Source organism: Harpegnathos saltator, unplaced genomic scaffold (assembly GCF_003227715.2).
Source record: "Harpegnathos saltator strain DR-91 unplaced genomic scaffold, Hsal_v8.6 scaffold10, whole genome shotgun sequence".
Classification (NCBI taxonomy): Eukaryota; Metazoa; Arthropoda; class Insecta; order Hymenoptera; family Formicidae; genus Harpegnathos; species Harpegnathos saltator.
The window spans coordinates 1,390,084-1,415,830 of NW_020229873.1; the positions used below are offsets into that span (position 1 = coordinate 1,390,084).

At 49.6% G+C, this 25,747-nt stretch overlaps 4 protein-coding genes across 7 annotated transcripts; 2 read left to right on the forward strand and 2 right to left on the reverse strand.

Annotated features, from left to right (window-relative positions):
• The first annotated feature begins 2,868 nt into the window (after positions 1 to 2,868).
• Positions 2,869 to 3,762, forward strand: LOC105190164 (histone H1). The gene has a single exon (XM_011152725.3). It carries the CDS (start codon positions 2,942 to 2,944, stop codon positions 3,632 to 3,634), a length of 693 nt encoding a protein of 230 aa, XP_011151027.1. The 5' UTR covers positions 2,869 to 2,941; the 3' UTR covers positions 3,635 to 3,762.
• A 4,168-nt stretch (positions 3,763 to 7,930) lies between these two features.
• LOC105190163 (uncharacterized) lies at positions 7,931 to 18,856 on the forward strand. 3 transcript variants are annotated; one of them, XM_025297661.1, is made up of 3 exons: positions 7,932 to 8,458; positions 11,615 to 12,074; positions 17,509 to 18,856. In XM_025297661.1, the coding sequence occupies exon 3, from the start codon at positions 17,509 to 17,511 to the stop codon at positions 18,259 to 18,261; it is 753 nt and encodes a 250-aa protein (XP_025153446.1). In that variant the 5' UTR covers positions 7,932 to 8,458; positions 11,615 to 12,074; the 3' UTR covers positions 18,262 to 18,856. The 3 variants fall into 3 exon arrangements, with proteins under 3 accessions (XP_025153444.1, XP_025153446.1, XP_025153449.1); XM_025297659.1 differs by lacking the exon at positions 11,615 to 12,074 and having other exon boundaries at positions 7,931 to 8,458; XM_025297664.1 differs by lacking the exons at positions 7,932 to 8,458; positions 11,615 to 12,074 and adding an exon at positions 14,535 to 15,234.
• Positions 18,857 to 19,019: 163 nt separating this feature from the next.
• Positions 19,020 to 22,067, reverse strand: LOC105190161 (hypothetical protein). 2 transcript variants are annotated; one of them, XM_011152723.3, is made up of 2 exons: positions 20,775 to 22,067; positions 19,020 to 19,480 (listed from the first exon to the last, which is right to left on the reverse strand). In XM_011152723.3, the coding sequence occupies exons 1-2, from the start codon at positions 22,065 to 22,067 to the stop codon at positions 19,163 to 19,165; spliced, it is 1,611 nt and encodes a 536-aa protein (XP_011151025.2). In that variant the 3' UTR covers positions 19,020 to 19,162. The 2 variants fall into 2 exon arrangements, with proteins under 2 accessions (XP_011151025.2, XP_011151024.2); XM_011152722.3 differs by having other exon boundaries at positions 19,020 to 19,483.
• Positions 22,068 to 22,494: 427 nt separating this feature from the next.
• LOC105190160 (uncharacterized) lies at positions 22,495 to 24,645 on the reverse strand. The gene is made up of 4 exons (XM_011152721.3): positions 24,567 to 24,645; positions 23,559 to 23,744; positions 23,341 to 23,472; positions 22,495 to 22,970 (listed from the first exon to the last, which is right to left on the reverse strand). The coding sequence occupies exons 1-4, from the start codon at positions 24,570 to 24,572 to the stop codon at positions 22,773 to 22,775; spliced, it is 522 nt and encodes a 173-aa protein (XP_011151023.1). The 5' UTR covers positions 24,573 to 24,645; the 3' UTR covers positions 22,495 to 22,772.
• Between the last annotated feature and the right edge of the window lie 1,102 nt (positions 24,646 to 25,747).

Here is a 25,747-nt window from a genome sequence, read left to right on the forward strand (position 1 = left end):
TTGGCGTACGAATGGGTGACTGCTCTCCTCGGAGCACTCTATTTAACGACGTCGGCCGCGCGAACCCGCGCGCTGATTGGCCGCAGCGCCGGTGGTAGGGAGGCACGAACACACCGGCCAATCAGAGGACTCGGTGTAGCAGCTGCTGCGTTTCAACGGACGCTTGCACTCCGAGCATACTTCACTGCTCTGGTATTTCCGATCCCAAATGTCGCTTTATGATTTTTTCACATCTTCTCATCGTAGAACTCTTAATGAGAATAATTATGAATCATTATGAGGGAAGATGCCGACGAACTCGTTCGTCGGAGATGCGTCGCAGTTGTGCGAAACGCATCGAGAAAAATTTCAATAATGCTTATTTATGTTTATGCAAAAGTTTACCTTGTGAACTTTTCATTTGAATGTATGAAGAAATCCCATTGTGTAAATATTTCAGCTCGTTCGAGTTCCCTGAACAAAATCAGATATTCGGAGATCAGTGATACTCCATGCGATTCGAATAGACTCTTTTAGATAATGAACAAATAAATTGCTTGTGACTTGAGTTACGCCCAATGAACCAAACGCTCTCGGGTACTCGTGTTAGATACAACAGAGATACTCGAAACGAATACTCACTGCCGAGAGATTTAAAATCTTTCGCGACAATTCGTTCGTGTCTATATTGATTCTCTGGGCGATTTCACTATTATTTCACACAGTGACTTTAATAGAATTAATAAAACTTAATAAAATTTCAAGTTTGGATAAATCGATATTGAGAAGCGCGAAATATGTATAGAATGAGATATTTCGTCTTATTCAAAATCGGCGCTCGCGGCACGTTAAAGTTGCATCGAAGTTGTACTTTTCAATAATAGTGAGATATGCGATAATTACTTGTTGTAAAGTATAAACTTCACTTACTTACTTTCTCTGAAACCTTTGTACTTGAAGATACTGATAAACTCTTAAAAGTACATGTGACGCGTAATCTATATTAGACAACATTGTTTATCAAGACTTATATTTACTTGCTTTAATCTAGACAATAAAATGGTGCTTAAAGTAACATAAGATAACAATTGTTGTGTATAGGTCTATACGAACGAAATAGCGATGAATGTGCACATTTTCGTGTTTGAGCTTAATCGTAACTTTGTGTGCTTCCAAGAGTTTCCAAGAGATTACAGATGACGGGGTAAATTACGGGTTAAAAACTACGCATCACGCTTCAAATTGATGTAATTTACATAATTGAAGAGCAAGAACTGTTGAACCAATTTGAAAAAAACATTTTGCAAATGACGTCGATGAAAATTCGTTGTCGATGAAATAAATCACGTCAGCATTAATTAGCTTGTAATTTCCTTCTAAATCTATGCAAGATATTTTTTTAAGTTACGGGTATATATATATATATATATATTGCGCGCGATAATTACGACACTCTCAGCAAAGTTCGATGATGAAGAATGACGCGGAAAATGCTAAGCAATCAGGCAGCAGTCTTTATATTTCGGTTAAATACGACTGTATTAAAGTTTATTCAAATATATATATATATATATATAAATATATAAAATCACTGCATTTTTCATCGCATGAAATGTTCCGTCTGTGAATACGAACTGTCGCTAATTTACGAACACAAACGTAAAACCCAGGAAAACAGGTCATTTGTATCATTGGCAGCGATAGAATTTTCACTGCAAATTCAACAAAAGTATCTTTTGAAAAGCAGAGCAAGCAGCGTATACGCTTTGTTATAAACATCAATTCGACCAGTGCCCAACACTCAAACAGCGCGTTGGAGATAAGTATATTCGTCGTAATGACGTTGCAACGTAACGCTCGGAACGCTCATGAATTTCCATTTTAAACGACTGATAACGAGAGCTCAACAATGTAATCGATTTCAGACCGAAAATGCGAAGAAATGCGTAAATCAGTCGAAACTCTCGACTTTTCCGATCGATAGGTGGACGCGCGCGGTATTTCGCGTTCTTTCGATCACGCACGGCTCGGCGTGATCGGAAAAGCAAGGATGATCCGCAGGACGAAATCGCGCCTCGCGGATTCGCGGATTTTCCCGATAATCGAGCGTGCGTCGCGCACGCTCGTCGTTAATCGGACGTTATTTTTCACGAAGACGAATCTCTGCATATTACATAGGCTAGCTTGTCGCACTGTTGACGCGAGGACGAGTAACGTTTTAGCGTACGGCGCCAATCGACGGCTCGTGTGTTACCGTCTATACGGTGTTTTCGTGTACGAATTTCACAATAACACGGCCAACTTCGCAAGGTGATTACGTATGCACTCGCCCCGACCGATAATGGCATTTTACAGCGTTCGGTAAAATTGTCTGCAAATGTACTTTATAATCGGTATTCACATTGTGTTGCACCAACGCTTGTATTCTGCCATCCGCGAAAGTTGCTTTTTTCCGCGCGAATATGGTATCTCGCTCGGCTTGCACGCCTGCGATCGGTTAGCACAGCTATCACGACGTTCCGTAAGCCGCATATGCTCCTCGTGCATCGATAATTAAATTGTTTATTAACTTATTTCTCGAGTTGTATCGTCGGACGCGAACGAATCGGGTGCGCGCGTCGCACGGAACGGCGAAAAAAGCGGCGTATATCGATCGCGAGCGGCCGGCAAAGCGTATCAATCGAAAGCAGCTACTTGCTGCTACACATCGGTGTGCCGATTGCATGACCTTCATTGTACAAAATATTGTTTAAACGACGAACAATTGCCGGCCGGTCTTTCATTCCCAGCGACATGTTACCTGCAACATTGGGAGGGCCTCTCTCCATGGTCCGCGCTCGTAGTACAAGAGACGCGCCGGACGGCAGTAGCGGCGAATAGAGGCATCTGTGAACGTTCGGAACGTTTATATTTGTACTTTGTCTTCAGTCGACTATCGTTTCTTCTTTAGCTCTCAACCGCTATGGAGGATAAGAACGCGTCTGGAAATACCGCGGCGGTGGAAAACGCAGCCGCTAACTCTCCACCGGCGAAAAAGGCAGCCAAGTCCAAGGCGAAGACCCAACGGCCGAAGTCGTCGCACCCGTCGACGGCCAAGATGGTTACGACTGCTATCAAGGAGCTGAAGGATCGCAAGGGCTCATCCGTGCAGGCGATCAAGAAGTACATCGCCTCGACGTACAAGGTCGACGGCGAGAAGTTCGCACCTTTCATTAAGAGGTACTTGAAAGCAGCGGTGACGTCGGGCGTTGTGGTGCAGACCAAGGGCAAGGGTGCGTCGGGTTCGTTCAAGTTGGCAGCTGTCAAGACCAGCTCGGAGGAAAAGGAGAAGCGCACCACGAAAAAGACCACCATGGCCACGAAGAAGACCACTCCGAAGAAGAAGGCCGTGGTAGCGAAGAAGGCGCCAGCGGAGAAGAAGCCGACACCGGCCAAAAAGACCCCGACCGAGAAGAAGCCGGTGGCACAGAAGAAGACCGCCAAAACAGCGGCGGCGAAAAAGGTCGAGGCTGCGGCGAAGCAGAAGGCAGCCGCGCAAGTGAAGAACCTGTCCAAGACCAAGAAAGCCACCAAAGCACCGGCCGCCAAAACCAAAACTCCAAAACCAAAAACCGCCAAAGCTGCCCCGAAGACCCCGAAGGCAGCGAAAAAATAATTTTCTGATACAGATACAATTGGCCCTTTTCAGGGCCCCAAATCTCTCACACGTTGAACTTACCTCGCAATCGCTCTACATCCTGCTTTACATTTCGCTCCTTCGAATCAAAGATCATAATAAATTTGTACAAAGATCTCTCTCTCTCTCGATAAGAAAACGTTGAAAGTTGGATTATATTAGGTTAGGTTTATAGAAATGAATTGTAGATTATTTGCTATATTTTTATTTATTTACAATTCTCAAAAAGCGCAAACAAACCATCGAATTGAACGTGATGAAATCTTCCATTCTTAGCTTGTAGCTTGATTATACTTGATAATTTTTATTCCACTCGGCTATTTTTTAATAGCGCATCGCAGTGACAAAACAATAGACGATCATGAATAGGACTACCCCAAAGTATTTCCATAAGATCTCGCGTCATCTGTTTACCTTTAGAAAAGTCGCACGCTATACATTTCCGAGGATCGAGAGCAACAGATGATTAGTTTCCATCTATTTGATTTCAAATCGCAATTTATAACCTGTATGTTTAGAACGCGATACATCATTGGGAAATGTTACACGTGAACGAGTCGATCGTATTGCAGTTGGAAACTTTTTTCCCCGCGATAGACAGAGATCTCGCGTAGCAACAGCGCCGTGATTGATCCGAGTGCGTACTCCTCGTGTGTGAATCGCATTCCTGCGGGCCGCAAAAGCGTAGTCGGGGCATTGCAGAAAATTCAGTTGAACTGGCACCGTGCGATATTATTCTCGTGCGTTTAGGATTTTTCCGGATAAGCAGGTGTTTGCGGAGCGCAGCCGTGATTGATTTACCTGAGCGCGCGCGTGTATACTTTCCCTAGCCGTTCTTGACTGCGTGGTCGGCTCTTCGTCAGCAAGTCAATAACTTTTGGGGCGAGAGAAAGTCGCTGAAAAATTGGTTAAATTAATAGGTTAAATAATACACGGCACGCGAGACTGTGATTCAGCGAGACGCTTCTGCGACATTTCGACGACGCAGATTCGGTCTTGAAGAAAATCGCGAGCGACGTCGTGCGCCGCACGTAACCCCCCCCCCCTCCTCCCCAACTCGGCTCCGTTGTAACCCTTTGCAGGAGGAGAACGTGACGGAAAATAGCTTCCCGGCCCTTGGGATCCATTTTTCAAAGTCCTCGAGAAGATCCGGGCGTGATATGGTTTTCAATTAGAGGAACCATGAACCAGATTATTAAGGTCACGGAAAGCCTGGAATAGTCACAGAAATGTTTACGTCATTCTTATATTCGTGTTCGCATCTGTGTGTGTGTATTTTTTTTTTCTTATGGTGCCAGAGATCGAATTTCTATTGTACGTTCTGAAAACATCACGGGGGAAATAATTGGGCGAACATTTAAGGTGTCCCGTTGCGCACCACACGCCGTTTAGGTTAGTTGACTCTCTTTCTCTCTCTCTCTCTCTCTCGGTCCGGAAATCTCGCGCTCGGGCGTTTTCTTCAGATTGGAAATAATATCCGTCATGTAGGCGAGGAGGGACGAGAACATTCGGCTATACGTAACCTAACCTGCCTGCACATCGTTGCAATCGTATCGAATGCTATCTCGTGTTATTAGTTAGCATATCGCGCTTTCATCCTCACTTCGTCCATGACGCGATGCTCTTTCGAGAAATCCGTTGCATATGACATGGATGTACGCAGCTCGACGACGAGATATCAAACAGCTCGGAGCCAGATCGGAGCGAATCGAATTATCTTCCCGGTATCTCCGATGTTTAATTTGCTTTTCTAATTCCGAGTTACGCACACGCACGCTCGCGCAGTGTCTCTTTATATTAAATATCTTTATATTAAACATGTCGATAATACTACTCTCGGCCGTTTTGATCGGCTGATACGCGCGACTATCGCAGACACGAAGATACAAAGCGCATGAGAAGAGCGGAGAAGTGATTTCCGCGAGCTCGCGTGTTTTTCTTAACTCGCCGCTAAATTTCGACGATAAAGAGAAATAACGTCGTTCTCTCTTTAAATGTTGCTTGAACGAGACATTCCCGAGCAGGAGGTTTACCACTGATCGCAACAGATGACGCGACTCTGTTGTAAATCTGCCGGAGGAGGCTCTCCTTCGGGTGTTTCCTCGTGGAGAAGAATGCGTGTGCTCGTTTTTAGCCAATGTTTATTTCATAAAATCCACCGGCATCCTGCGGCATTATATTCGCTCTCTTCGACGCGGAATCACGCCGACGACGTGACCATCGGGAAAGCTACGCGTCGCTTTTGAATTTCGACGACACAACCGAAGCGCTACGTTAAACACGTGGCGCTGCTGTCGCCAGTTCACGCCCATGATTGGTCGCGCTCACATTTGTCCAATTAGTCGCCCTTGGAGCGTGATTGGTTGGAGGAACGTGACGTCAGTTTCCATCTAGTTTAATAATGTATCGACAGAGGGCAGTTTGAGACTGCGGGCGGTCTCAGGAGTGCACCGGCAAAGCAGATTTTAATTGAGGAGCCATGATACGTCAGAGGCCTGACTTACACTCGGCTTATGACGAGGAGTCGCTTTATCGACTGATATTAACGCGTTGAGACGAGGGAACTTCCGCCCTCTGGAGGCCGAGAGGTATCGTCAATCACCCGCGACAAATCCCTCTTTGGTTCGGCCGCTTTGAAAGCCTTCGAGCCGGATCATCGGATGATACTCGCAGGATCGCCCGTCGGCCGGCCGGATTTCGAATTCCTCGTGCTCGAGGAAAGGAAGAGCCGTGTTCCCGCGGAATCGCCGCTGTAAGTCGCACTTACCTTTTACGACACTCTGCGGAGAGAAGCATATGAATGAATTGCGACACGTCGCGAGGAATGCGCGTGCAGGCGCGCAAGCATGACGCGGCCGAGCTCGTAAAGTCAATAAACACGTGAAGGAGGACCTTCGTGAGTGAGACGGCGTCGTCGTTGTCGTCTTTCGAGCAATAAACCGCCTTTGACGCTCCTAACTCTCGGAATTTATTCGCGCGCGCGCGCTCGTCCGCGCGAACCCGAGACGAGGTCGCTGTGTTCGTTGCTCCAATTACTACGCGCGTCTTCGTCGGGAATAAATGAAGACTGCGGCCGAAGGTCATCTTTGTGCGAGAGAGCGATGAACCTCCACGCGTTGTCCTCGCCAAAGCGACGGAAGGGGCCGCGCCAGGGGGTTGCCAGTTCGGAACCAGTTAAAGTCGCGCGGATCGTTTATCGCGAAATTCCAAAGTGCTTTCGCGCACGAGCCTGTAAAACGAGCCCCACGCGCGTTTCCTCGTCGATATGCTCGTCTGATTTTCCGTTTATGACACGCGATATCGTCACGCGCGTGTATAATCCGACGGTCAATTCGCCGCGTGTCTCGAAGTAACGCGCGATTTTCCACGGTACGTTGATTCTCCCGCTGATGGCAACGAATACTCGTCCGGAAAAGCATCAGGTCTGATAGCACGATTTTCCGCCTTGAGGACGCGCGCGAGCGTCTCGAATGTGAGAAACGGAGATATATCACCGGTTGGGTATCGATACGCGAATAATGCGAGGATATTTTGGCATAGACATACATCCACGCAGGCCTTGACCGAAATCGGTTCGGTTGCTAAAAAGCGGGCCTTTCGCAATTGTCCCCTCTCTTCGCTCCCTTTCCTTTCTCCCTGACGACCTGCCTTACTTGCTGGAAGAGCCACCGTCGCCTGAGAATCATCCTTGATGTTTCTCAGCGAAGCATGATCGCGATATTCATGATCCGATCTCGTATTTAGGATCGCTTCAAGTTTTTATCTTTAGACGCGCGCATACCTCCTTAACTGATCGCGCGTTTTCCCGCCGTAAATTTCGGCACAGGTCGCCTCGGTGAATTTCGGGCAAAGCGGGAGACGACTTTCCGCCGAGAGACACGTAGCGAAGAAGGACGCAAGGAACAAGGGCGCTCTCGCCCGCTCTCGCAGGCGAGTCCTCGCGATCCGCGCGGCGTTTACAATGTGCCTCGCGCTTAAACTCGTATATTCCGCCGTGCGGAGCGCCACTCCCTCGCCAGCTGGCCAAGCTTCTTTGTTCGCGTTTGTTGAGCAAGACCCGAAGAAGCGGGTCGCTCGTCGGGCATCGGGCACGAATATACGCGTTCGCATGCCCCGTCAATGCCATCAGGTTGACAGCGCGCGAGCGCGCGCCAGGAAAAGGTGAGACGCAGGTAAGGCGATCGCTCGTTCGCTCGCTCGCTCGCTCGCTCGCTCGCTCGCTCCTCCACGCGGCTGGTGCGTAACCGGGTGACTTAACACAGCCGTCCCGGTATTAGCCGCCGACCCAAAGAGCCGAAAGAAAGGGAAAGTCCGTCGGAGACCGGCCGCGAACTTTAGCGCTGTCAGTCCACGGAAAGCGAGTGCGCGCCTGCTCGCGTCGCGAACCCGCTCGTGGCGGCGAACAGCAGCGAACTGCAAGTGCTGCTGGCGCAGCAACAGCAGCGAGGAGCAACAATTGGAGCAACGATAACGTGTGTCGGCGAGCCTTGGCGGTGAAACGCGGAGTTTTTTACGTGCGTACTTGGGTGTTGCTGCTTGTTCGCTCGCCCGCTCGCTCGCTCGCTCGCTTGCGTACGCATGCGTGCGTGCGTGCGTGCGTGCGTGCGTGCATATGCCGATCAGCCGGGATTATTATCGCGCGCTTCTTCTTCACGACGCTCGCGACACCCAGCGCGTCGACGCGAGGATGCCTCGCGGTGCGCGCACCGCGACAGGATAAGGGCTCGCTGGGAATCCTGGTGCGCGCACGCAGCACACCGCTCCGCGACGTGGAACGCTTGGAAACTGTCGAGATAGCAGATGGTAGGTAATCAAGGTCCCAGCACGATTGGCACGTGTCTTTGAGCTGCTTGCACCGTGACCGATCGCCACTGACTCTGCTTCTTCTTCTTCTTCTTCTTCTTCTTTGTGTTCTTCTTCTTCTTTCGCTTCTTCTTCTCCGTCTTCTTTTCCGTCTTCTTCTCCGTCTTCTTCTTCTTCTTCTTCTTCTTCTTCTTCTTCTTCTTCTTCTTCTTCTTCTTTCTCTTATTCTTGCTCTCCTTCTTCTCAGGCTCCTTCTACTCTCGTGTTATCTTTTTACGTTAATGAATATCTGTCTGGCGTTGAGACATAGTACCGCTCTTTATATCCTCAGCCTGATTACTCGCACTTCTTTTCCCGCCCGATATCTTGACGATACGAGCGTGATGATGCGCTTGTAAGAAGGATTTCGTTCGATCGAGTCGAGCTGGTCAGAGCTATCCAGAGCGGACTGCATACCTGCGTACTGGTTTTTGGTCTTTGGTAACTTGTCTCGCAGAAATGTGGCTCGTGTCGCTATGACAAACACGTTTTTCCAGTGCGAACGTGGGGATTATTTTTCAATATTTCCAACATGGACTCGTCGTAGTCTTACGACGAGTCCGGGTCGTTTTCAACGTTTCAGTGCACCTCTCAGCTCTCGGTGGACTAGACGATGGACTAGATAGACGACGTAAAAGGCGATTTGAGATGTTGTAAGTGTCTAATAGCCCGACAGTGGGAGTATCGCTTCGTATCTGATGAAACTGTCAACATTCATAAGCGCGATACTTTGCCGGCAGAAATTTACGGCCGTCATTATTTCTCGATATCCTTGCTACGCCTTAGTGCGTATGGTGACAATTACATTTTTCAACGTAGCAACGGACAATGCGGCGCAGCAATAACAAAGATGATTTGTAGATACAGTCGTAACCCTTCTCTTTCGCGTCCGGTTGCTCACTCTGCCCCTCTCTCCTCCACCGCCTCTCTTTATCCCGGAGTGAAAAGCCTCGAAACAGATATATTATGTCCGAACCTACAGAACTCGTTTAAGTCCGCGCTTAAACACCGAGCGATCCAGTTTGTCCTGATTTAGCGTGTTTACGCAATTCGCGACTGAGCCAACTGCGTAAAACGCAGCTGCTTATCTCGTTACGCTTGATCATTGACATTACGTTGCGCATTAGATTGCGCTGTATGATGACGCCGTTATTTGCACCGCGCGCTAGTAGAACGCTGGTATTATGCTCGGCCTTACGCAATCGTGAAAATTTCACTTTTCTCGATGCAATACTGCGAGGCGCACGCGAGCGAGCGAGCATCCTCCTCGTAATGTTGCATGCACGTCGTGCCGGTATTGGAATAATTTTTCGCATCGGGAGTTATTCGCTACTCGCTGTTTTTTTCTTCCTCTCTCTCTCTCTCTCTCTCTCCCTCCCGCTCTCTCCTTACCGCTCTTCCCATTTCTCCTCCGGCGTTGTTTTTACCGTCTTCGATTTCGCATCGCTGCGCTGCGCAAGCTTGTCCGACAGGTCCGCCGCGAAATAAATCTACTCTCTTTGATACAAGGACAATGATGTAACTTCGATAGGATGTGGGAAAGAGAGAGAGAGAGAGAGAGAGAGAGGGAGAGAAAGATTGCAAAAGTTAGAGAAACACGTAGATTCTTCTCTCCTGAATTCACGTTCCATTAAATTTATCGCCACTTCGTTTAAATAATGCGAAGGCGTTCCCGAGGGCGTCATTTACGCTAACCGTCTGTTACCAACCGACTTATCCATTCTCATTTTATTTCATCAACATTTTTTTATCGACGGGAGATGACGAGTGAGAAGGCAGGGAGGTGCCATTGAAATGGCGTCTCACTTTTAAAATATGAATGAACGAAGGCGAGATGATTTCGCCGTATTTTAACTTTAGCGCACAACGCGTCTGCGTTATGCAAGCATTACGTTCGAAGTATGTGCAAGTTTGTTGCATAATTAGCGACCGATAAGTGACTCGAATTAACGTAATCAATAACTGGCACATCATTTTTTTACGTTTAGCCGGTTAGATAGTAGCACCGATTCGTGCGAGCCTCTGCGAGTCTTGTAAAATTTACGAGCGCAAGCGCGAGTGTATATTAATGTGTGAATTAGTCGCTGATTTAATAGCTGGGAAAATCTACTCGAGTGTCAGAGGGTAACATCGCAAAGAGTAATTATTAGCTTACGATTTCTTGGTGGTTTAATCTTAATACGTGGGATGCATCAAGCGATATCAAGACGAAGAGAAGAAGGATCGGTTGTGAATGAAATTCACAATGGCGCGGCAATGGACGAATGGAACGCGTTCTGCTCGAAGCAAACAGAATCCTTTGCTCCTCAGAATCGAATTAGGCTAACGAGAAGCAGAAATCTCGAGCAAAACGTGTCTGCCTCATTCATGGTCGCGTCAGATCGACTGACCTTTTCTCTTCGCGAAAGTAACGGCGCAAGTCGTAATCGAATTATGAATTTCTCACAGCGCGTAAGATAATGGCTGGACACGTTCCAGTATCCAGCCACTTTGAAAAAAATATTTACTATTTTTATTTTAACGATAATAAGTGAAAGTAATAATTATTGTAAAAAAAAGTCCAATATTTGACGATCAGTTGGAAAAGAAATATATATATATATATATCCAATTTGATACTTTTGTGTTAAGATAAAAATTAATTAAATAAGTATGCGCCTATGGTTTGGCAAAATAATGGTCAATCGTTAATTAAGAAACTCATCAAGAGATAGCATCCATATTTATATTATTTCCCGTTAACACATAATAATTTACTAATTTTCTAATTGCGCTCAGACACTGGAATAAACATATCCGAACATTGGGCTATAATCTATTTCAACTGCCCGGTCACTGGCACATTAATGCGCTTCATTACTTTTGTAAATATTCCATTAATAATAGATATACACATTATATTATTATTATTACAATATAATAATTATATTATTATCATAATATTATAATATAATAATTATATTATTATCATTATATTATAATATTATAATATCATAATCATACTTAATATTATATATTGTATTTCTTGTGACGACTTAGGCTAAAACGTCCGGTTACTGGGATATTTACCTTGTCACGACTGAGAGCGACAATTGAGAAGTTCCCCTTTGTTTCCAGCGCATCGGCACGCTAACGCATCGGACGATGAAAGATCGACCATGATCGGCGAGCGCTTCACCTCCTTAAAACCGGATAGCTCGGAACATTCGCGCGAGTGTCTCGCGCCGACTCCGCGTTCTCATGCTCGTGTGCTCGACCTCTTGACCGGCGGAGGATCATAATGCTAGAGCCGGTTCTGGGAACGTCGCCGATCTGGTGGCTGGTGATGTACGCCAACATCCTTCTGCTGCTGTCGCCCTTGGTGCTGCTGATGGTCGTCTTCCTGCCGAATTTCCCGCTCTTGCTGCTGCGTAGAATATGCTACATACCGATCGAGTCGATCTGACGATCGATCGACGTCCGACCGGGCGGTCGTGGATCTATATCAGACATTCTATCGGACATCGTGCACCCGGCTCGATACCGAGGTATCGCGAAGCGCCTAGGGATTGCCTTTGCAACCGGGAATAATCGAAATGTGAGTGCCGAAGGAGCCCGAGCGACCTCGAGAGCTCGGGTGACTCCACCTGAAAGACTCGAGTCGCTCGACTGAATTTTGAGCAGACCGCGCGTGCTCCGATTGTTCTGCGGCATCTCATCACGACGACACTGATCGCGCGCGATCGCCGATGATACGGATCACCTGTCGAGCTACAGTTAGGGTCTACAGTTAGATGTAAATGTATACCTAGGCGGCCGAGTGTGCGGTCGCGCCTTCGCGCGTCGGGCCGCAGCGAACGGCGCGCAGCGTCGCCGTGGTGCGCGACCTCGCGTTGTCTCCACGTTGTATGTACGCTGAAACGTTGAAATGCATTGACTTACCAAGCTACACACGATCTCGCTGAATTCCAACGAAACGATCATTTCGTCCTGCATGCCTACCTGCCTGCTTACCTGCTCGATCCGATCGTGCGCGCACTCGGATGGAATTCTGAATGTTATTACGCGGCTCGCGACGCGCGGGATCCTTTCGGCAATCACCGGCGTTTTGTCGTTCTCCTTCGACGCGCGCATGTTTGTCGCATGTTGACGAGAAAAAGGTCACCGCGAAGGATTCGAATTTTTCCCTGCTCGCCGACACTCGCTCGAAGGTGTCGATGAAATATTTCTGTCGCGAAGGCTCGCGAACGACGTCGCGCGAGTGATTATTCTGACGAGCGAGCTCGGGAGCTGCGATAAGTTGATGCGAAGGACTCGTCTATTAGAGGAGGAAGGACATTTCTATTAAAGTTCTCGTAGAGGAAGTTCAGTATTCAGGAAATTAGATCTAGTCTAGAAAACAAGCACTTTGTTCGTCTCACTCGTGGAAATTGTTAGTCCCCCGAGATTCGACGATTTTCCTCTTTACTTGATTGAACAGATACTTTTGCATCGATCTGATAGACAATGAAGTGGGATAGACATAACGACGCTCGCGACTTCAAATCGCGCTGACGTCGCGAAGCTGATACTTTACACGTTTTTTTCCTTCGCCCGCTCACTTCTGCGTACGCAATGATAAGTTGCAAGTTACGTGTTCAAGGCAAATGCACGCAATAACATCCGCGATTAGAACGGAAATTAAGAAATAATATTTTGCTCAAGGAGAACCGCTCTGTACGTGCGTGCGTGCGTGCGCTTAGAATCGACAGAAAGTTGCATTTGCGGATTATTTATGAACTGAACTAACGGTGCGAACGCGCGGCTGGAAAGATCGGCGATTAGTACGTGTCAACCGATCGAATGTCCGGACGAAAGAAACAACGGCTTACATCGACGTGTCAATAGGGATGCAACGATTTCTCGAAATATCGATAACGATAATAACGATAATTTTGAAAAATATCGATATTTATATAAAAAAATGTATACATATAAGGTTATGCACGAAAAATTTGAAAAGATCTTTTAAAAATTTTTATCTTCATATAATTTATTGTCGTATTCTTATTAGAAAATATATAGTGAACCGCAGTCGTTTGCTGGGGATCACCACATACATGGAGCGGGAGATCTATGACGGTTCAACGATTGAGATGGAAATGATAAAAGTGAGCGAATTTACTAGACATCGAGCAATTACATACGTAATATATATTCTAGTGAATTCACTCAAACTTTTGTAATTTTCATCTCGATCGTAGAACCGTAGGTCCCCCAGAGCTGAAAAATACGAAAATCAGTAAAATTCACATCGATTTTATCGGAGACAAAAAATATCTATTCGATAAATATTCGATGTTTGTCTCTCGATATATCGATATTTCGATATCATCGACTTATCGTTGCATCCTTACGCGTCAGAAGCGGCTGACAGGGCCTGCATCCCGTACCTGCATATCGACAGTTGTCGGTGTCGTTAGCGGCACTGCGCAGGTTTTTCATATAACAAAAAAGATGCGCAGTACTGCCCAATTACGCGAGTACGGAATACAGCCCCAGTGGTGCGATTCTTTAACTCGTTATTGGAGTTAACGACAGTTTCATTATCGTTACGTAGCTTTTCTACAGTATACAAAAGCTGCGTAACGATAACGAAAGTGTCGTTAACTCCAATAACGAGTTAAAGAATCGCGCCGCTGAGCTCTCTGAAATATCAGGACTCTCATTTTTCGCTCTTTCTTTCATTTGCTCGATCTCTCGCTCGCATTTCGCGTTGCGCATCCCGCACCGCGGATGATCGATCATACCCGATCGAAGAGAACGATAGCGCTATTCGCATGACAGCGACGTTTACGAGACTCCGAATTGAGAGTACGCGTTGGATCTGGATCAGGTGGGCGATCTTGAATCCCTTCCTCCCTAATGTGAATTTGCGAAGATTAGGCATTTCCAAATGCGTTCAAGGTAGAAACCTTGCGCTTTCCACGAGTTCACGCTAGACGACAAGATTCATCGTCGAGACCCCCGCCGAGAGAGAGAGAGAGAGAGAGAGAGAGAGAGAGAGAGGGGAGAGAGAGAGAGAGAGAGAGAGAGAGAGAGAGAGAGTCGAGATAACGAATCCTCTTTTCCAGCGTGAGCTCGTGAAAAGTGGCCTTTTTCCCCAAGCCCTCGCTCTTCGAGGAGATCGGCCCTTAGACTCGTATCTGGATCGGGAAAACGCGAGTCTCTCGCAGTCACACCGCAGGACGAGCGCGCATATTCGCGAGCCGTTGCGTAAGCGACGATTACACAAGAACAGCGCTCGAAAGCGTCCCCCGTGGGGACGAGCCTCGCGGCTAACGTCCCGCACGATCTCAACGGCGACACCCGCGATTTTTCCGGGTCCGCATGGTCGTCATCCTCCATCTCCTCCCTCGGCACTCCTCGCTCCTCGTCGCGCGTTCGTCGCGATGCACCGCGCACGAAGGAGGCGTACCGCAATCGGCTGTCCTTCTACAGTTCTACCGGTGATATAGGCTGGTCCGAAGTTGAACATTATAGAGTACCGATCGGAGAGTACTTTCGCCGAGAGTCGCCCGTAGTGGGGGAGGTGGGACTTGAACCCTGGAACCCCCCATGGGCCATATATACTACGGGCCCATGCAGCGCTCTTGCTACTTGGTGTCAGCTTCTCGGAGATATCCCCCCCGGCTTCACGTCGAGGAAACGCGCAGGAGAGAAGCAGCAGCGACGAGGAAGAAGCAGGATTAAAGAAGGAGCTGATAACACAGCGAACGGTGAGTAAGAGTAACTCTGCGAGACGAAGAGCCGCTCTCGGATGAGAGACGTCGAGCTCCTCGACGAGGAGGAGCGTGGAACTTGGATAGAGCCGAGGGGCGCCGCTCGCCGACAGGGTGAAGAACGTGATTGTGGGAGCAGCTGGCCGGGGAGGTAGGAAGTGATACGTGCGAAAGGAGCGAAAGCCTCCGGCGAAGTCGCGAATGCTGATGAGGTGATTCACCGCGGTGCAACGCCACGCGTCCTCGCGCGCCCATTCGACCTCGTTCAGCGCCTCCTCCAGCCCTTTGCCCGTTTCGTGACGAAACGATCGGGATCCTCTGTTGGTGCAGCGAGCACGTCGATGCAGTCGACGAGTCGCGACCGACGATAGGAAGAATGCAGCCGCGCGTACCGTCTCGCGTGTCTCGCGACGGAAGGGATCACGAGCGCGCGCTCGTACTTGAAGTTCGCCCGCGACTCCAGCCAACTTCCCACGCGATCCCAACTCCAGCGCTCCTGCGGTGATCCTCTCGCGCGCACGAGAGCCGACGAGGCACGAGCACGATGCATCGTTGAGATCGAACGCTCGCCGCGATACGGCACTTGGCGGCCTTGCAACGCCTCCGTGAACGACTGTTACCCTGGGAGCTTGAACTTCAAACACGATCGGAATCCGCGCTAGGCGCGATAACTCGCGATCTCTCGAGCTCAGTTACACGCCTATGAGCGGGCTAACATTCTGTGCACGCGTGTTTCGGCTCGTTCGTATGCGCTCTCTCACACACACACGCGCGACCGGTACTTGCGCCACACCGGCGCGGCGCAACGGCTCCGCTACCTTTCCAGAAACAATAATGGTGTCGGTCGCTTCCACACGCACACACATACACACATACACATGTATATCTGTGCGTGCACGTGGCGGAACACGCCCGTCTTCTCACTCGCCTCTGTAATCCCCTGCAATACACACACACACACACGTGTCATTCGCGCATGTACGATTGGTTTGATCAAAAAGTAAGGAGAATTTTTGATTTTCTCGGAAGGTATTTATTTTTAATCCCATCTCCTTCAAAGTGGTCACCCCGTGATATTATACACTTATGCCAACGTAGCTTCCAGCTTGAGAAACACTGGTGGAACGCCTCTCTTAGGTATCGTCTTGAGCTGGATCTGCGATTTCGCATCTTTTGTCTCATCTCTCTGTTGAGAAACGTTTCGAGTCCTTTTCGAGTGTCCTTTTGAGTTTGGGAAATAGGAAGAAGTCACAGGGGGTCATGTCTGAAGAATAAGGTGGTTTTGCGACGCTGTTTCTATTGCGAAATTCAGCAGTTTCGGAACAAATTTTGCCGCCACTCATGTTTCATGTTCAAAACATTAGTAAAAATCGCTTCGCATGAGGCGTATGAAATTTCTATTTCTTCAGCAACCTCTCTAATGGTGATTCTTCTATTAGCAAGCACAACCTCTTCAACTTTTTCCACTGGTTTTCATCACTGGTGGATGTGTTAGGACGCGCCCCAGACCTCGCGTCATCTCCGATGTCTTCTCGGCCTTCCTGAAAGCGTTTGTACCATTCATAAGCATCGTGGTTGCGACATAGTAGTTGGCGTCGCCAAAGGTCTTCTTGAACATTTTGAACGCTTCGCTGCACTTAATTCCGTTTTTAACACAAAACTTCAGACAAACTCTCTGATCCGACTCCGATTTCGCCACACGAAAAGTCGCCGAAAAACACACCGAGGTACGAGGTCTTGCTCATTCACTCGCCAAATACAAACTGAGCGTCGCAGCTGCCTGAAAATTGACACGTACGTCACCGGTAGTGCTACCAATAACCACCAAGAAAGAATCAATTGAATAGACAAGATACAGCGCGCGCAATTTCAAAATTCTCCTTACCTTTGGATCAAACCTCGTACGTGCAATCGGACGCTCGATTGTTCAGCTGCATTTCAGCTACAGCGGTTCAACTTCGCAGCAACTCTCGCACGTGTCGGGATTTTTGGCTTACACCAATGGTCGTTACCTGAGATTTGTCTCATTTAAAATGCTCGAGTGGGAATTTGAATTTAGATCAGAGTTGTTTACTTGAATCCTACTATACGCGCCAGATATTTCGACAATCGTGACACTCGGACTGATGATAACACTTCATCTCACTCGAGACGAGCCTCTCAAGTGACGCCTGCTAATTAATACGAATCCTTATTGTTCGCTATGACTCGGCATATCTCGCTGGATGACGAAGAAGCGAACTTACTAATGAGAGAACGCGCTCCTTCCAGATGAAGCTGCCGATCATCTGCGCGCTGATCACCGTCGCGGCGGCCGCGCCAGGTCTCCTGAGGGTGCCGAAGGTGTACAACGCCGTGATCACGAGCAATCAGAACCTGTCGCCGTCGCGGGCGTTCCCGGTGATACAGCCGGTAATTCATCGCACGGCGGTCGGTTACGTGCCGCCGTTTTATTACACGCAGATAGCGCCTCACTTCGCCGGACCGGAAGTGGTGCATTATCCGCCGCTGAGCGGCGGGAGACCCGGCGGAAACGATCAGACGCAGGCCAGCTCGAGCTCGCGTCTTGTGGAGTCGACGAGTTTCGGCACCGCGAAGGAGCGAGGTGACGCCGAGCGCGCCAAGGAGAACCCGAAGACCGACGAGCCGAAGGCACCCGGTAACCCGGACGAGAGCCCGAAGGAGAAGGTCGACGCGAAGGACTCGCCGAAGAAGAACCAGCAGGTGCCGTTGAGCTTCTACCCGAACTACCAGTCCCTCTACTACGAACCGTACATCTACACGTACAACAGCTTCAACCCGCACCTAGTACCCGGCACCTACTACGTGGATTACCAGCCGTACGGCTCTCTGGAGCCGATCCCGCCGGACACGCCGAAGAACGCCGAGTCCGGCTTGTTACCGGGCTTCCACGAGGAGAAGGCGAGGATTCCGCCGCCGGGGAACAACGACAAAGAAAAGATACCGGACGTGCCGCCGCCGCCGCCGCCGTCGTCGACTTCCTCCGCGCCGAGGAAGTCCTGAGAGCCGAAGGGGCCACCCTGGGAATCGAATCGCGATGAATGAGCGAACGAGAAGAGGCATGACGTCGGTTGACGTCGTGGACGACTCGCGGTTCGATACGCGCTTCGAAGCGAGAAGATTCTTCCCTTATTTTCCGCTTATCTTTCCTTTCCTCTGGGAGATGTTGTTCTCTTCTTCGCCTTCTGAGAGATACGGATCTGCGCTGTTACGTGCTGACGGGCAATCGGTTCACCCGTGCCGGCGCGGCGCCGCGGCGCGGTGGCATGTCAGCGCGGTCAATCGGTTGGCATTTAGCACACTGGTCACGCCATTATATCGATGAACTTTGGCCGCAAGTTGCTCGAAATAATCTCCAATCTGCGCAGCGATGCTCGATAAAGTTCGAGGGGTTTCGTTGGCGCGTGTTGCGCTCGCGCGCCGGCTACTGTTATTATTGGCGCGGAATCGACGCGGAGGGCGGCTCGAATCAGTTTTGCAGGTCGCGCGTTTGTAAACTTTCTGCCACGAAATCCCGGGCTTCCTCTAATACGCGATACGCGTTTCACGTCACGCGCGTATCGTTGGCGCGTTTTTAAGCTTGCGCCACGAGCTTGCACTCGTTCGCGATTATTAGCGTGCGCTCGACAGCGGACCGAGCGAATTTTTATCTTCGAGTTGTATTCAAGTTACATGACATGTCGATATATTTATGAGATATATAGATATACTTAGTGTTTTTATATATATTAAAGGTTTTTCCACACATACAGAGCGTTGCTTCAAGATTTTTCTATTCATACAGGGTATTGGTAACGCCGTCGGATCCCGCTGCCGCCTCTCTCCCCTCCCCCCCCACCGCTCTCTCTCCTCTCTCTCTCTCTCTCTCTCTCTCTCTCTTTCTCTATAGGAAACAACCTACTCACTAATCTATGCCACGACAATCCGGAGCGAACCTCTTGATTCCCCAGACCTTAATTATGTAAGAGAACCCCTCATTCTCGAAGCCTTGCAGCTTGAGTTTCACGTATTCGTGGCCTCTTCCGCCAGATACGAACGTGACCTTTGCCTTGGTCTCGTTATATCGCAGGGCCTCCACGCAGGTGATGCAAACGGGACCTTGAATGATTACTTCGAACACCGTGTCGAGAGTAGAAGGACCCTTTAGTCCTAGGAGCAAGTTGTGCTGATACACCACCTTCCCCTTGCACCTTCCCCAAATTCGATGGACGGTCCCGTTGTCCTGCTGACAAACCGATCGCGTATGACTCATGACAGGAAATTTACGAGGTGATAAAATAACAAATACTGTATAAATTATCAGGGCTCTCAAATGTACAATTAACATAGCATTAACCCTTTAACGCCTACTGGTAACTATAGTTACCAGAAACGCATTTAAGAATCCATAACTTGGTCGACCAAGAAAGGAGATATTTTCGTTTTCTTTGCATCACTGCAAAGGTGAATTCTTCCTCTAAAAAATGCTATATAGATTGCATGTAGATTCGGTTTAGTTTGTTTTTAGCTCAGTTTTAACGATAACATGTTTTGTCAAATTCCAAGTAGGCGTAATTAGCATTGTTGCTGGCATCTAGAAGTGCGCTATGAATGAATAGATTGGTATCTGTTATAATTTTATACATTTGGAAGCTTTCTCAGATGCAAAACGTGAAATTAAAGGAATACAGAAATTCAAAATGGCGAATCCAATATAGCGGACACGAGGATCAAGAAATCAAGCTATTTTCGTGAAACCTATAGTGCTTTTTATGCGGCGAAAAATGAAGGGACGATTGACCATCTAAATGGTGATCTATGAGATATTCTTCTGAAATAGTAAGCTCAGTCGCTCTGAATGATAAACTTCACTCACATATAGCAAATATAGCAAAGTTTCAGCTGAAAAATGTCGAGCTGACTGCCAGAATTATGTCATATGTATAGATTACCCTTCATTTTTCTCCGTATAGGTTGCTCATTTCGTACAAGCTTTTAGGTTCCAAGTCATATTTAACGATAAACAAAAAAAGGAACGATAAGAAAAACCAATATAAAATTCTGATATTTTTTTTCCTTATCGCTACTTATAGTCTCAGTTAAAAAAAAAAACTCAAATTTAATTCTCAAAACACTTATAAAAAAGTCGGGGGTTAAAGGGTTAGAAAGCCGGTGAAAATCTATGCAATATATCGATGGTAAAACTCATCAAATCTACAAACGAGACGAACCATGATGAGACCATCCAACGGGACGAAAAATCGCAAAGCGAACGTTCTATTTTCCAGCGTGAAAAATCGCCCCGAGCGACGGCCGGAACGTTTCTTTCATCTTTCGATTCGTTCGATACATCTTACTTCGTATTTCATTCGCAGGAGAATCGACATCTCGCACAGACTCTTCTATCTAGAGTCGCGCAAATAAAAGCGTCGAGATGTCGGAGCTCGCGATAACGCGAGACGCTCTCCTCTCTCTCGAGCAGCATGTGTCTTTCTTTCTGCTTATCGGCGTCGAAGTGATCTTTTCCATGAACTTACGTTATCCGGCCGACCGACGACCATCGTCCGATCGTCATCGACTTCTTCCTCGCTGTCCGCTGAGTCAGTGCAGTTGTCCGCGATCTTGGACCGCTTCTTCGGCGCGAAAGTCCCGGACAACGATGCGTTCGCGCAGGGCACGGGTGTGGTGTAATAATACCGCACAGCCTGCCTGTCGACGTTGCTGTTGTTCCACGTGCGGGAGCCGAATACCGGTCGGCCGTCAGGCCGTTTGACCGGTAGATTGCTGTACATCGGGTCGATCGTTATGGACGGTTGTCGGAAAGTCGCTCTGTTGATCGACGCGCTGGAGTTCTTGCTGGGATAAAGCCGAAACAAGGTGACGTTGCTCGCCAGCGGGTACTCTCGCGACGTGCCATTGTCCGAGCTGGGTGGTGAGCTCGTGAGGTTGCCGTAGCGCGCTTCTATCGCGCGCTGACGAGCGTAGAACCTCGCCATTACGGCTCTCCGCTCCGCGTAGTAATCGCTCGCGTTCCTCCGCGCAGGGTAACTGTCACCAGCTGCGAGGCTCCTTCGCGTCCGGAGGTGTGCATGTCCCGTCCTGTACAACGGCACCCTCGTGAGCGTCACCCGGTCCTTCGGCGACGTCTCGCTCGCGTTCCTCTGCGCAGGGTGATTGTCACCAGCTGCGAGGCTCCTCCGTGTCCGGACCTGTGCATATCCCGTACTGTACAACGGCACCCTCGTGAGCGTCACCCTGTCGTTCGGCGATGTCTCGCTGGTGTTGGCCGGTCGAGCGATGCTCGCGATGTCGCTCGCATTCGGCGAAGGTATGTCCGAGAACACGACGTACCTCTTGTACCTGCTCGCATGGTGCCCGCCCGGGCTCTTCCTCGAGACGAAGCGCTCGTACTGCTTCGGGTACACGATGTAACGCTCGTTCGGCACGAGGTCGTTCCGGCTGGAGCGCGCTTCGCCGAAGTCGAAGGCCGCAGCGGCGTTCCTGCAGGAGTCTCCGGCGCAATCGGGAATTCCCTTTGCAGAGTGCAGAGTGAGCTCGTCGTCGGGTAGTTGGTCCGTCACCCGCACGATCATCGGTCTAGAGTGGCTGTGTGGGCTCTTGGTGGTGAGCCATTTTCGCGGTTTGCGGAATTTCGCGGATCCCGAGGCCGACGAGGCGCTCGCGACGAGGACGAGCACGGCGATCGCGATGATCGGCCATGATGATCTGCCACGGCGGACAGTCATGCTCGCGAGATCATCGGTGTCTGCGTGTGCGCGTCCGAGAGGAAATCGCGACGCACTGCTGCGCGCCGAGGAACGCCCGGTCATCTTTCTGACCTGAGCTTTATCTCGCGCTCCCCCCAGGGTGAGGGACCTCGGTTAAGTTTCTTTGCAACAATGACGGATTCATCGGAGGCGAGAGCAGCTAAGCCTGTCGAGATGATATCGAATATCTGCCAGAGTCTGACGACTCTATAAATAGGTGTGCGCGGCGTAACGCGTAACGCGTAACGGAAAAATTCGACTCGGAGTCGTGCTCGATGAATTCATCTCGGAGGAAGCTTTCATCATATTGTAGATTCCGAGGCAAGTCCAAGCCGAGCAACGAAATTAACGAGGATTAAGGGGAAGGGGTCTCTACCGATAACAGATGAAACGAGAACACAAAGGGTCTTTAAGAGCCCGAAGACAGGCTGTCCTGAAGGTCCTTTACGTTCTCTGGCTTGGTTTCTCGATCGATCAAGCTTGCAAGGCGCTCATTGAAGCATACATTTATTGTACAGACAATACATCCTGCTTGTTTCGCGTACACGTGGGATTTCCAAGCGCGCAGCTCTCAATTGGGATAAAGAGAGCTGGTCTAGAAATCGCTCACGTCTCTCTCGGAGTAAGTCGTACAGCGTAGCGTAGCGTGAATATCAAAATATAACGAGGTATGAGGAAACAAACGCATCAGGCGTGCGTCACTCCGCAATTAAGTTTCTATTCCTTGGACGTACATATTCATTAGCGCGCGTGATGAGGAAAATGATCTCATATCGCTTCCACAGTTATAGAATCTCCGTCCTGCTCGCTGCTAGTTGGCATTGTCGTGCCAGGCTCGACTTTCGAGTCCAACTTTTCGATATTGCTGTCGTCGATGTCTACGTCGACTGGCTCCTGCGTTGACGTCGGCGGAAGTATCGGTCTGGGGGGAAGCCCCGGGTGCGATGGTGTCAACACGGGGTAAATCTGAAGAAACACCGGCTCATAAGATCCTGTCTTGCAATTTGCTATATTCAAAGCTCCAAAGCTTCGGTGTAATTCCTCTTGAGCTTCAAACTCTATTCGAGATAAAAAATGCAAGTTCAAGATCCAAAGTACGATGAGATAAGAAGTGCAAGTTGAAGACTCTATTCCTGCTTTCTCTCAATCGAAGACATTCAGACGCTCGAATATTCACGCTTGGAAATTCCGTCAAATATATCGCTCACTCGAAGCTTCCGAAAATTCCGAAGCTTCGAATAGAGGAAGCTCCAGCTCTGTCCGTTTCCTTTCATCGGAAATCAGAATTACGCAATTCCAAGTTCCCTGGCCAAGTGCTCACGGAGTGATAATTTACCGGGCTCAACGGGATCCGAATGTCGTAGATCGGCATTCCGTAGTAGAAGTTGTACGCGGGGATGTGCGAGACTTCCGGCTTGCCGGCGGCGAAGACGGTGGTCGGTATACCTCCTACGTCTGCAGCGTGCACCTGAAAAACACGCGAAACACACAGGTTGCAGGTATGCGGGCATACGTGAGCATCGAACTACGAGCATTCTACGATATCTGCGATACATTATAAACGTAATACGGAGAGTGCGCGCCTTGATAGGCGGCCAGGTATTGCGGTTGTGCGTCGAGCTCGAGCGTCGTCGGATACAAGTAATTATCGGCAGTTAAAGTCGTCCATAACGGTTTCGACACGGCTGTGCCGAGTATCGCCGTGAGCGCAGCTAACAGCACGATGAGCCGCGTCTGATCCTGGAAAGAAACGTGACATTGAGTAACCGGTGACTTGCACAAAGCCCGAGCAGCCGCGGAGTGGCAAATCGAATGTTGCATCTCTCAATGCGGTGCGCGTTTGTGTTTCTCGTCTCGTCGACAGCCACATAATATTAGCGTCGGGGGGAGCGGGGGTGGGGTGGGGGGGGGAGGGGAGGGGCCGCTTACTCGCTATTTTCTCAAAAACGCAGAAGGAGAAATGCGCGTTGCGCGGCGCAACGATCGCCTCGGAACGATGTTGTTTGCTTCGTCGATGCCTGCGGATGGACGCGTCGCATGCGAATGATCGGCGAGTTGCAGGCAGGACGAGCGAAATTGCCTTCCGCGAAAACAGACTTCCACGTCAACGACGTATAGAACAGCGACGTTCTATTAATACACAGCGACTTGCCGCGAAACGAGAAACAGCTGCGATACATCCAAGGATTCGCCTATTTCCACCTGCTCGCTCGCATTATCCGTGCGCGCGAGGCGAACCGAGGCAGGTGTCGAGGCTCTCGTCAACTCGATGTAATGACGGAACGATGGAAAACCGAGCGATATATTTTTCAAGTCCCAATCTCAGGAAAACATCGCAAGAAGCAAGAAGCGCGGCGGATCGATCGCTGTCAAGTCGAGCTGAAGAGCCCGAAGGACGGCTCGGCGCGGGGCGGTCTACTCGTGTTCGTCTGGATGTGTGAAACCATGACAGCGTCACGTCAGCCACGCAGACGGAGCGACATGTGAATGTCGACACAATGAACGGCGAAACAATGAGAGGAGGCCTCGCGCGTAGCGAGCCACCGGCGATCACAGACTCACCCGCATCGCTAAGTTGTCCACGTGCGCTGCCGATAGTCTCAGATCGTATCCGCGACAACCTGAATTTCAGCCCTACCTGTGCGCAATTTATATATTCCTGTCCGCGGAGAGCAGAGTCCCCACCCTCGACACGAACATCATCCGCGGCCTTTTTTTGCTCCTGCGAGCAACGTTTGCTCCTTGTGTCTCCACTCCTCTCCTCTCCTCTCCTCTCCTCTCCTCTCCTCTGCCCGCTCGTCTCTTCTCCTCTCCTCTCCTCTCCACGGCCGTCCCGAGCCTGCGGATAAGATACGACGCACTACTATTCTTTTTTAACGCGCAACTCGCAGCGCGATTCGCGAAACGAGAGAAGCGCTCGCGGGAGAAGCCGCGGCGGCCGAGGACTACCAGTGCCGGCTTCAGGGTTGATCGGCACCATCACCCTCTCTCTCGACACCTCAGCCGCGCCATGCCGCGCCGGCGATTGCGATCGGCGTCTTTGATCGCTCACGATAATTACGCAGCGCCGCAGCGCAAATCTCTGAGAAACATCGGAAAAAGGCAAGAAACGTTGTCGGAAGAGTCTTTCGGACTCGTCCCTGCTGTCCGGATGACGACAGGACAGCTCGACTACGTGACTCGCGTCTCTCAGAGGAGACGATGTTCCTCGGAAATTTAGAGGAAGCTTGGAATTCAATCTGGAGATTTCCCGCTCGGAGAGACCGCGACAAGTTCGCGCAAAGGACCGTCTTTCGCACGACCTGCCTTCCGGCGCGGCTTGCTCCGCGAGAACCCGTTCAGGTTCGCTTTCTTTCTTCTTCCGTTCTCCTCGTCCGATCGCAGGAAGCGAAGCCTGCGATCGCCGATCGTCTCGCTGAAACACTCGTAAACGTAAAATTCTGCGAGAGGAAAGAAGAGACATGGAGAGAGCAACTCGCGAGATTGCAGCGGCCGACAACCGGTCGCATCTAATCCGTGTGTAACCCTAAAGGTCCCGCTCGCGGAGGACAAGTCGACCGGTCACCAAGTAGCGGGAATAGCTGGTGCGTCAGGTGAATTCGACGCGGCGTTGCGCCGTAGCTCCAACCGGTTGAGATGGCCGATCTCGCGCTTGGGTCACGAACGAAAGGCGTGGCCGCGTCGAGAGCGGGACAAAGCCGAATTTGAATGTTTCATTTGAATCCCTGTCCGTCGCGACGCGT